Here is a 12807-nt window from a genome sequence, read left to right as displayed (position 1 = left end):
AGGCAAAATCAAACAAACCGATATGTGTAGTATAAAGAAATAGAGATATCTCAATTTATCTTATTTGTTTGATTAAGAAGCTTTGAACTTGAGAAATAAACATTTTATTTTTCTATCGGATAAATAAAGAGAAATAAAAAATGAGAAAATTAACAGTAGAGTATGTTAATTTGACAATTTTTTCCTACTATTTAATTTTTTTTGTAAAATCTATAAAAATATAATACTATCTCTTACAAAAATATCTAATTCAACTTATAAAAAAAATAAAAAATAAAAAATCACAAACTAAACATATAAACAATATTTCTTTGAAGTTTCCATTGAAATACTTTTTAGTTAAGTTATTGTCACTTACTAGTTGATTCATTCTCTCTCAGACTCTCTTTTTTTTTTTTTTTTTTTCACCCATATATGAAACATAAAATATCATCTCAATCAATATATATCTAAATTATATTATTATTTTTTTATTGAATTTTCTGTTTTATCCAAAAAAAAATAAAAAATATATGTTTTAAAAATTATTCTCTACTATTGCCTTTATCATCTTTGCAATTCATTTTCTATACTAAACACATTCTAAAATATTTTAAAAAAATATTTCACACCGAATGCAAATACAAGTTTAAAAATACAAACAAGCCACGGCATCAAACAAAATGAAATGTCTTTTAGTGTAATATATCATATCAAATTTCAAAAGGTGCATGTGATTGTGCGTGACCACAGAATCAAGAAAATACACACCATCGACTATTTTAGGATTGTCATGTCACAAATTCATGTGAATGAAATCCCAAAAATAGACTCCAATTCAAAAAAAAATAAAAGAAAAATCAATTAAAGAATTTCTATATACATTTCAAGACCCTATTTTTTCCTGTTTCTCACTCTATAAATAGAGGCTACAACCCCACACAATTCCATCATAAAAAACCACTCTCTCTTTCTCTCTCTCTCTCTACCTCTCATCCATCCCACCATTAATCAATCAATCAATTAATTAACAAATCCCTCAGATCAGATCAAATCATATAATTCAATCAATGGGGTTTAAATCAGCAGCTGCAGTTTACTGTGTGGTGCTCTTGTGGGCACTGAACATCAATGGCGACGGCGGCGTAGAGGTGGCGACGGCGGTGACTTGCAACCCAATGCAGCTGAGCCCCTGCGCGCAGGCGATCATGTCGTCGGAGAACCCTAGCAAGCTGTGCTGCCAAAGGGTGAAGGAGCAAAGGCCGTGCCTTTGTGGCTACATGAGAAACCCTAATTTGCAGAAGTTCGTCAAGTCTGCGGGGGCCCAGAAAGTGGCTAGCTACTGTCGCACCCCTTTCCCCAAATGCTGAAATCCAATTTAATTTGATTTAATTTTCTGCATTATATTTCGTCTGTGTTTATGTATGTGTGTGTGATTATCATATATATATACATACAACATATCATATATATATATATAGAGAGAGAGAGAGAGAGAGAGAGTGTGTGTGTGTGTGTGTGTGTGAAAGAGAGAGAAAAGGAATGTTTATTATGGGTTTGTATGGTTGGTTGCTGTATCGTGGCTCGATCTGCTTTAGTTAATTAAATTGTGTTTGTTTCAAGTGTTGATTAGATTTTGAGATGGATGTCTGTCTGTCTTTTGATATCAAATAGTTTGTGACTTGGATTGGATTAAGGGTAATTAATTAATTATTTATACATAAATTAATACTATATATGAATGAGAAAAGACAGTTAGAATGATGGGAATAAATCTTTGTCAAAAAATTAATACTAATATTTGGTCTAAGTCGAACTTTAAACAGATCTGGTAAGGAAATGTGTGTGTGTGATGCAAGAGAATATTGGATGTTTTCAAGTTTCGTAAGGGAGGCTTCATAATTAGCTAGGTCAGGGCGTCAAACATGACGATAATTCTTTTTTTTCTTTTTCCAGCCGGTACTAAAAGTTTGCATAAGTGGAAATTTTCAACTGAACCTGATACTCTGCAAATTAGACCGACAAAGCAAGTTTTATCACTATGAAAGTACCTACTATGAGAGTACCATGGAAGGTAATGTTGAATATGTCCCGTCCCATATTGAGAAAATATTTGAAGGGTCATTCCACCTATCACTTGGCTAATTTTATGTTGGAAGCGGGAATCTATTTTTAACAAAATCAGAGTTCGTTCGGATATAAAGTTGATAGATAGATTGAAAATATGACAAGAAAAATATCACAGGAATAGTTTGAAAAACAAAACTCGGATCCCTTCTTAATAAAATTTACTCAAAATCGGATATAAAGTTGACAGATATATTGAAAATATGACAAGAAAAATATTACCGAAATAGTTTGAAAAACTGCAGTCATATAGATACGTTCTCCCAATTTTATTAAAAGATACTCCATATTGTATGGACTATTACCGTCAGCAGTTAGTTACTGTGTATCATACATTATGTTATATCAATATATTTTATATAATATGAAGAATCTTATGTATTTAGGGAATTCTGTAGAATAGTTTCTAAAACACTAGGGACCTTGTGTGTAATTTCTAAGTCATATAGTATAGTATCGAATTTTAAAATCACAAGTGGATTATGAACAATATTGCCATTTAATTATGATATTCACTTTGAAGTATAGGCTTAAGACATTATTGCAGGCAATGAGCCTGTAGCAAGAAAAGTTGCTGAACCAGGCTGAAGTTAGGCCGGCGACAAGGTCGTGCTGGAGAAGATGTTTGTCGAGCAGCTACACACATGGCAGCCTCCTACGGCAAGATGGGGCAGATGTGCGCCGAGGGATTGAACCGGAAGCTCAAGGCATTGTGCTGAAGAATCAGCTTTGTGTGGATCAAAGCTCTTCTGCAATTTTTGTAATGAAAATGAAATGGTCAGACACTGCAGTTGTAAGTAATCTGATTGTTCTAAAGAAAGGATACTGTAGGAATTAGTAAATGGACAAGTTGAACTTAACTAATGCAACGTAGACATTATTAAATTTTTCGAGTTTCATGGATCGCAGACATCTTGATCTTACAAATCCTCTAAACCATTCTACAATAGGAGGAAAGCTAAAATCAACAACTTACTTTTACTTGCGGCAGAAGAAGGAGAAATCCGGGTGATGAACTTGGACAACATTTAGCCAATTATCCGCAGCTTGGAAGAGAGATCTTGCCAGCTGACGGTGATGGTCGCCGTTTGAAATCCACAATTTTTCCTTAAATTTATATGATGCTAAGCCGAACACTGGAAGAGAAAGCTGTGGGAAACCGTCGCCCTCTGTATGCGTAGCTTCGCCAGCTGGAAATATCGTAAAGGGAAGATCATATACAAGAAACAGGATTAAAATGTTAACACTACAGGGGGAGAGAGAGGTTGTTACTTGTCAGGGGTGTGTGGAGAGAATGATAGGTTAAGAAGCAGGCGTCGAGATCTCTTCGAGCTGGACCTGTTGGTATTCTATAAATCGGGTACCTACAAAAACAGCCGTTGCTTTTATATCACGGTGCAGAAATCAGTAACTGCGCGAAGAACAAATGCATTTGGAGCTTAAAGGATGATACCAGGCAACGGAAAGCCAGCTGGATGGGAGTAGATCACAACTCCGGAGTGTTTTTAGTTTGGGGAAGCTGACAGCAAGGTTGTATATCTGTCCATTTGAACGTAAGACAGTTATATGATAGAGAAAATGGCGATGTATTCAGCACGAGATAGAAAGATACCTTGTTTGCCAGAGGTTCCCTGCAATACGGTTGGTCCCGTTCAAGATATTCAAACAAACAACCTGATGAACTTCTGGATTCACCTTCATCACTAGAAAAGCCTTCTCGTTCGCTGTCGCTGCTTCCATCGTTAGACGAATCTCTCAAGTATTCACTGTCACTTTCTTCACCATGTTGCCTACCACATCAAGAGCAGTAAGAATTGGGTAGGGAGCTTCGTTTGTTTACTGCTTTATTTTCTTTCAGGGCAAAAGGCTCAACCTTTTGATATGTTTTTTGTTATAGTTCCCTTAATCTCACAATGACTTTCGAAAGCTCTTAGCATTAGTTTCAGCATGGTGAAAGGGGCCATTGAAATGGTTTCACTCCATATTCAAACAATAACAATAAAAAGGCATATAGAGATAATGAAATGTTTTTATGTAGATCTATAGTAATGAAATGCAGGCAAGTTACAACTACTATTGATAAGCATAAGCATTAGATCACTTAAGCTACTGTATATCTTTTACCTATTCGGAAAAGTTAAAAAAACAAGAACACAGTTGGAGCCCTTCCAAATACAAGGATGCTTAAAAATCTTGACCTTAATCAACCCATACAGGCTGAATGAAATTAAAACTACTAACACAGTTGATGCTTAAAAGGCAGATAGATACCTTAATTTTGATGTACTCGTTGACAGATCCGAATATAATTGAATGCCTGATAGATATGGAACATAAAACTGAACTGCACAATCATGTTCATTCAATATCAAAGGTACTCCAACTCCATATGCACTCCATTCCTTAAAAGAGTCCCACAAATCACTTAACACAAAGAATGGCTGAAACTCCAATCCTGTCTTCCAAATCTTCGCTTTCATCTGCAACATTGACAGGCTTTATTAACAATCTTTCAAACTTTTTTACACGTTCAATCAACCGATAAGATTCCTTCCAATATCGAAAGTGTTCAGTCTTATGCTAAGAACTCCACAAGTAACTGCCCTTGCTCAGCTATTGCTTGGACTTAAAAAATGCTGCAAATTTCCAAATATTTTCCCATCAAACACATCAATCCTGAAACAGAACTTTGGTGTTCAAAATGATATCCAGCGTTCCCAAGAATAAGAAGTTCACAAATAAACATCAAACCATTATTTTCAGTCATGGTATCCAGTGTGATCATAACCAACGCATCTTTTACGGTAAGGTGGACAATTATTGATAAATTCATTCTTACACAAAAACATCGAAATGCATAATGATCCAAATTTAGAAGAAAAATAAAGCTAAACCTTGGGGAAATATTGCGCTGCTACCAAAGGCGTGACTGACAGCAAGAACCTCTCCAGATTACACGAAGGCGAGGGTTTCGAAACTGGTGAAAAAGATAAAACTTCCAGCTTCGACTTCTTCAGCGTAGACTCATCAGAGCAGCTCTGTGAATGGTTCAAGGTGACGTCACTCTGAACTCCACGTAAATACTCTTGAATCAAACGTATCCTTGCCGAGCTGTAAAACCGATCATCGCCTTGTCCACTTGTGTTTTTCAACTGCAATTCCGTCCCCAACATATTGTGACGGCCAAACAGCCCTAATTCACCGATGCAAAAACTATTCCCCAATGTATGTATAGACACTTATCTTAATTCCTGCTTAGATGATGCAATTGATTCTCCTAACACAGTCAACGAATTGAGAACATTACTGCTCAGTAAGGATCAAAATCTGTCGAGAGGATGCTCGAAGAACGACGGAAGAAGACGAGCAGGGTATCAGTACTTATAGTTAATAAAGCTAATAATTTGTTTTTATTCATTGTTAAATATTCTTTACACGAAAACGGAGGAAATTATGAGAAGCGAAAATGGCAGCTGGAAAAGACAGCTTTACCCCTATACATACTTCATGAATTATTGGTTATACATTTTTATTTTTTTTTTGGAGTTTAATAAATTAATATATAAATAATATTGGAATTAATCATACAGAGCAACAAAAAAATACAGTCCTACCATACATTGGGTGTATTTATTTGGGAGTTTGGATTTTGAATTATGATTTTGAATTGAAATAGTTATATAATGAGATATAAATAAATATTGATGTAAATTTTGAATATAAAAATAATTTTTAATATAATATATAAAATAAAAAATAAAAATTTAATCTGATTTGAATGAATAATGAATTTGAAAGAATATCCTCCAAACAAACACACATAAACCCATATTTACAACTTGTCAGTCAGTTAAATGATTTTAAAAGTATGTGTATACTTGAATGATTTTGTAGCTACAATAAAAAAAAATAATAAAAATAAAGGGTGTGGTTCTTTGGATGAATTTGAAAATATATTAGTTTGAATTTGGTACTAAAATATTGTTTAATGAAATATTTTATAATTTTAAAAAAAATGCAAAATTCAAATAGTAAAATTTTGAGAAATTCGGTCTAAAGAACATAACATTTATAAAATCAGACAAGAGGCCAATAATGGCGGGAGAGCAGCCGACCAGCTGGATTTATTAGCGATAACATTATCGGATTAGGTTTAGGTGGCATTGAGTTCTCAACGTGATTGCTTGCCGGAGGGATTAGTCAAACCCAATAAACATCACTCCGACGATTGACACGTGTATGGATGGATTTCAATGAAGCGGCACCTTTCTTATCCTATTGGACGGCCAATGCGTTGGGACCGCGGCGGATCGTAATCGTCACCTCTGCGCTTAAGTACGCTGTCATTAAAACTGTTCTATTTTTTTATTTGTTTGATTGTTTTTTCTTAGTTTTTTTTTTTTTTTTTTTTTTTTAAATTTAAATAATATTTTAATATAATATTTCGTAAAAATAAATATTATATATTTTCTTTTATTTTTTAATTTGGTACTCTCAAAATATTTTTTCACAAGTTTTAATGTGTGAGATTTTTATTGAAATATTTTTAAATTTTTTTATAGGAAAAAATATACTACTATTTTTCTACTTAAAAAAAGTGTAATTTTAGGAGATGAAAGAAATACTGCGATTTTGATTGGACTGTTGTTATGCTAAAATTCAAACTCGTCTCTATTCATATATTTGTTCATTGTAATTCCTTCAATATTCTTTACAACTCCCCATTTATAATTTTACATATTTTCACCTATAAACTTTCAATTTTGTCATCAAAATAATATTTTATTTATAATTCTATATACCTAATGTAACTCAGAACCCTTAATTTATGTAAACAATTATCAATTTTTTTTATTTTTTTTTGCAAAATGACGACAAACAATACAGAATGTTCGAGTACATGTTCATTAACTTATTTATACTTTATTCAATCAAGATTAATATTCTTTATAAATATTTTGTATTAAAATTGAATATTTGTGAACATTTAAATATATATATATAATTTATTTGTAAGTATATATATATGAAATTAATTTACTTATTGTTTAACAGTATTTGCAAAATTTAGTATCATATATATTGATATTTTAATAAATATTTTGTATTATTGTTTAAAGGTTGCAAATATATATATTTTTATAATTATTTTTTTTTCATATTTTTGTTTATCTACTTATTTGTTTATTTTTTAATAGTAAAAAATGAATTTATATGGTAGAAATTAAGGTTTATACGTGAAGATAACAAAAAATAGCAGTTAATACAAAATAAGATAAGGATATTGTAGGAATTTTAAGTGAATAGGGAATAAAGAAAAATAAATTAATAAGAATATGGAGTAAATAGGAAAAATTTAGTGTATAGAGAGTAAATAGAAAATTAAATTTAAAATTAAGAAGTTTAATGAGAGTTACCCTACAATATAAATACATATTCTCTCATCCTAATTTAAAGTAGTATTTTTTACTATTTTAATATGTCATAATAAAAAATATTTATTTTTTTATTATTTTCTAATATAAAAATATACGTTTTATTTTTACTTAAATTGCAAATATGTCATTAATATACAATTACGGTATAAGTCAAAGGCAAAAATATTAAATTTTTTAAAATATTTTCATTAACCAATACAATATCATTATTTCTTCTTAATCTGTTACATGACCCCAAAAGTATACATTAAAAAAAAAAAAAAAAAAATCCCCTAAGGATGGTCTGGTGGTGTGGAGAGATGTCATGAGTTTAAACTCCAAAACTCCCGGTTTTATAGTAAATTAAAAAATAATAGTATTTATTAGTTAGTGGAAATGTATAAGATATTTTGACATTTTTGTCCTTCCGATTACTTTAATTAAAATAGTAAAAATGATACTTTGGAGTGGAACGAACGAAAATGGTAAAAAAATATATTTTGAGTTTAAACGGATGGAGTATAATAATGTAATAATTAGAAATAATTAGTTCTATTTAAATTTATGAAATAAATTTATTTCAAGTAACATTTGTACTAAACTTGATATTATATTATATTTAATCAAATAAAATAAATATGATATTTATTAATGTCATAATTATATAATTTATTAAAATAATATAATAAATTACAATATTATCCAACAACATAAACACACTCTATATGCATTGATGGGACAAATAAGTAATATTGACTCGCGTGTTTAGTAACGTGATAATTTTAATTTTATATATTTTTATTGTAAATCAGGAGTTTATTATATATTTCCTTCATCCTTAATAATTTATCTATTTTTTTTATTTTGGTCTGTCACATAACAAAATATTTATTTTTTCTAAAAGTAATTGTACTATCTACCTAACATTACAAATATCTTTCTAATTTACAATATATTACAAAAATGTTATTACATTTATATCATATAATATGCTAATTTAGTCTTTTTATTTTTATTTCTATTTTATCCCAATATAATATTAATATTTCTAAAACTCTGTGAAAAAACAAATAGATATATAGATATGAGAAGAAGGAAGTATTTGTTATATATAGAACATATTTGATATTTGTACAATATTTGTGAGATCATGGTTCAAATAATTTGTGCTTCCAAATTTCTAAGAAAATTTATTTTCATTTAATTATTTATATATAACAAATATCGTTCATATATATATATATATATATATTTATGAGTCTCTTATTTTTGTTTCGGCCTCGATCATAATCGATCCTGCTAAATAGTAGTCCCTTAAAACACTTACTTTTTAATATACATTTTTTACTGAATAAACAGATCTAATGTTTAGATAATACAAATATCTATTCTCACAAATTTTAATAAATATTATTATTAAATTGGTTAATTCATATAAGGTATGAATATTTTGTAAAAAAAAATATGAATAAATTAGAGAAGTGGGAGAAACCTTTTAATAGATTGTGTAAGTACTAACAGTGAGTCATCATATTTTATTTATTTATTTATTTATCTTATGACGTAGGAACCTGCAATCGCTACCCGAAAGTGCACACTGGGTAAATCTTCGGCCGACCTAATACCCTGCCAACTAGGCCCGGTGAAAAAGTCAAACTAAGCGAACCATGTGTGGCAGATGACCCGAGGCGTCGGGGGTTTAAATCTATAATATCACGGTCACAAGTCTATCATATCTTGTTTTTACATAAATTGGGTAAATAAAAAAATATTATTTCAATCAAATCTCGAACTCAAAACCAAACAAACTTTTTTTTTAAAAAAAAATTATATTATTTCTAATAAAAAAAAATTACCTATATATATTTTTTAACAAAGATACATTTTTCTATTACAAAATATCTAAAAAAAAAAATTAACATCCTTATATATTACTCCATAGTTTAAATTTTTATTCATTATAAGCCATCTCACAACATCCAAATAGAAACTTTTATTTTTACTCTAAATTTTGTACTGTACCATTAACAACATTTTTTTTTTTCTAAAAAATATTATATTAGTAATTATTTTTTATTTAATTAATTATACAATATATGGTTTTACTATTTTATAAAACAAATAGGATTGTTTAATTTGATTCGATTTTATTTTATTTTTTATTTGAGTATTAATTTAAATAGTATTTTGATTTTATATTTTATAACAATAAATAATCTATATATTTATTGAGAATTTTGCTATCAAATAGTGTATAGTTAATATATATAAATATTTTTATTAATAAACTAAATAATTATAATGAATAATTATTTGTATATTAGTGTCATAGATTTTAAGAGAAACAATTCTGTTAGATAAGAGAATTTTGGAAGTTTTGAAATTTGAGAATAATAAAAAACAGTATTTGATACTCTCTCCGTCCCACATACAGTGTAGCAGACACTGTAGACACGGTATTTTAGAAGAGGTGTAATTAGTAGATAATTAAGAATGTATTAATAAAAATAATTATCCTATAATATAAATAATTATAAATTAGGATTAACATAACTAATTAATTTAATTAAAAATAAAAAAAATAAATTAAAAAGTTTAAAATGAGATTAAAGTGTATAATCATTTTCCAAAAAATGAAAGTGACACAGAATGTGGGACGGACAGAAACGGCAACGTGTATATAGTACGTGGGACGGAGCAAGTATGATATTATATATATATATATATATATAAATACATTTTAATTTGATGTTTTTAAAAAATGAATTGTCACGAAATTTCAAAATATAGTGCAAACAAAGGCTAGTGTTTCAAAATATTTACTCTAAACAGCACTAGTCACATTCATCCTATTATTATTATTATTTAAATTTAACCCTTCTTTGAACTAATGTTGATAAATTTTGAAGGTTGACTTAACTTTGAAATGGTTTATGACAGTGATGGTGAAATAAAAATCATATGCATATATATTATATATATATATATATTAAAAGATTTTTTAATACTCCCTTCGTCCCAAATACCGTATCTGCTACACTGTAGACACGGTATTTTAGGAGGGGTGTAATTAGTAGATAATTAAGAATATATTAGTAAAAATAATTATCTTATAATATAAATAATTATAAATTAAGATTAAGATAACTGATTAGTTTAATTAAAATTTTAAAAAAATAAAAAATAAAAAATTTAAAATGAGATTAAAGTGTGTAATTATTTTTCAAAAAAGGAAAGTGACATGGTGGTATGTGGGACGGACAGAAACGGCAACGTGGACCTGTTATATGGGACGGAGGGAGTATAATTTAAAATTGTTATAGAAGGCGAAATTATATTTAAATATAGTTCGTCTGTAAGTATATATATTTGTTCTATATTTTAATTTGATGGACATAAATAAATATAAATTTAAAAATATTTATATATACAGTGAAATTATGTTTATAAAAATTATAAAGAATAAAAATAATAAAATAAATACTTTCATTTCAAATGGAGATTGAAGTGTTATTTTTAAAACTAGTCAAAGCTGCATGAACGCATTTAGTAAAATTTACACTAAGAATCTTATTCATGTTTATATTTAGATGTCAACTTAATTGGTGCTATTCTTCACAATATATAATTTCGTATTCGTACATTTGAATTGTCTTCTTTTTAATTTTTATTTTTCTAGTCCTTTTATTATACAACATCTATGATTTTTTTAATAAAAAATATATATTTATATATTTTTTTTATGACGTAAGAACCCACAACCGTTACCCGAAAGTACGCACTGGATAAATCCCCGACTGAACCTAATACTATGCAAACTAAGCCCGACAAACAAGTCACACTAGGCGAACCATGTGTGGCAGATTGATCTGAGTCATGGGGGTATATATTATTTCTTTATAAGACATTACATACAACTATTATTTAAAAATAGAATACACTCAAATTATAAGAATTCTTACATTATTGGTGTTGAGGTGTATAGAGTGGAAGATATTTAGGTAAAATGTATTTTAGATCCTTTTAATTGATATATTTTTGTTGGTCTGAGAAATCGATTTTTGGCCTAAAACTTTTCGGTTCTCATGTGAAAGATTAATGAATTTTCGGACGATTTGATGCGTACTTACGATATTATACGATGAATTTAGAAAAAAAATTAATATATATTAATTCAAGAGCAAATCCGTGATGTCATAGGTTCAAACTTCCGACGCCTCAGGTCACCTGTCACAATATATTGTTACATGAATTTATATTATGTGGTATCAAAATATATTTCATAAATTGTATTAAAATATGTTGTAGCTTATTTAGTACTTTTTTTATATAAATATATATTAATTAGATCAAATTAATATCATATTAATTTAATTCAATCAACACAGTAACTCAAGCACAAATTATTTAGTCGACATAGTGAAGACTTCATTAATTATAATGATTTATATTGAGATTCTTTTCGATTATTTTGTAGTAAAATAATTTTATATGCTTATTTTGTATTTAAAATTTTAAATAATACTAGTCGAAGCCTTTGATAAAAATAATTATTTTTTTAACAAAATATTAAAAAAAAAGTGGTCTTCTAGTATAATATACATGTATTCTAATATTTTGTCTTTACAGAATCGTTTTATAACTTATTGTAAATTCATCGTATAAATATAATATTATTGATTGGAATAAATTAATCAGTATATCTAGTGCAATGTAGAACTATTAAACGATGTGAGCGAGCTCAAGTATATGATGTTTAAACACGGCTCGATTTTGTTAATGGTACAAACTAGATTTTATTTATTAAGAATTCGAGTTAAAATATTGGTTTGAGTTTGACTCCTTAGACTCAAATTCAAATTTGATTTCGACTCGAGTTTTATACATATTATATATTTTTTAATATATAAATTAAATATAATTAATTTTATTCATATTTTATTATAACACTAAAATATTTAAATTTTACGTAATCATATTAATTTGACCGGATGAATGCGAATTGTGTGTTGAGGTTTAAACCTATGATCCTATTAGACAATATTTTACGGGACAAAATAGATACTTATTTAATTATATGAATACAAATAATAAAAATATATTTTCAATTAGACGAACGAAACATTAGGAATGGTAGAAGATGAATTTAGCACGAATCCAAAGAATTTCTTCAATAAGTCGTCATGCAATGATAAAAGCGCGTTTACAAATGTTTTTTTTTTCTAAATTTATTATTAAAATAAATATTTCCACGTGGTCCATTTGCTAGATATGAATATGCGCA

General features: G+C 28.4%; 2 protein-coding genes across 2 annotated transcripts; one reads left to right on the top strand and one right to left on the bottom strand.

The window, feature by feature from the left end:
* The first annotated feature begins 920 nt into the window (after nt 1-920).
* LOC127263376 (non-specific lipid-transfer protein 2-like) lies at nt 921-1608 on the top strand. Its single transcript, XM_051292365.1, has one exon. The coding sequence runs from the start codon at nt 1050-1052 to the stop codon at nt 1347-1349; it is 300 nt and encodes a 99-aa protein (XP_051148322.1). The 5' UTR covers nt 921-1049; the 3' UTR covers nt 1350-1608.
* An 872-nt stretch (nt 1609-2480) lies between these two features.
* Nucleotides 2481-5507, bottom strand: LOC127263416 (uncharacterized). The gene is made up of 7 exons (XM_051292424.1): nt 5001-5507; nt 4378-4586; nt 3719-3896; nt 3560-3645; nt 3379-3470; nt 3083-3296; nt 2481-2855 (listed from the first exon to the last, which is right to left on the bottom strand). The coding sequence occupies exons 1-6, from the start codon at nt 5277-5279 to the stop codon at nt 3085-3087; spliced, it is 1056 nt and encodes a 351-aa protein (XP_051148381.1). The 5' UTR covers nt 5280-5507; the 3' UTR covers nt 2481-2855; nt 3083-3084.
* Between the last annotated feature and the right edge of the window lie 7300 nt (nt 5508-12807).

This window comes from Andrographis paniculata, unplaced genomic scaffold (genome assembly GCF_009805555.1).
Source record: "Andrographis paniculata isolate CXL003 unplaced genomic scaffold, ASM980555v1 Contig69END, whole genome shotgun sequence".
Taxonomy (NCBI): Eukaryota; Viridiplantae; Streptophyta; class Magnoliopsida; order Lamiales; family Acanthaceae; genus Andrographis; species Andrographis paniculata.
The sequence above is the reverse complement of the archived record's forward strand: the minus strand, read 5'-3'. Positions and strand labels throughout refer to the sequence as shown.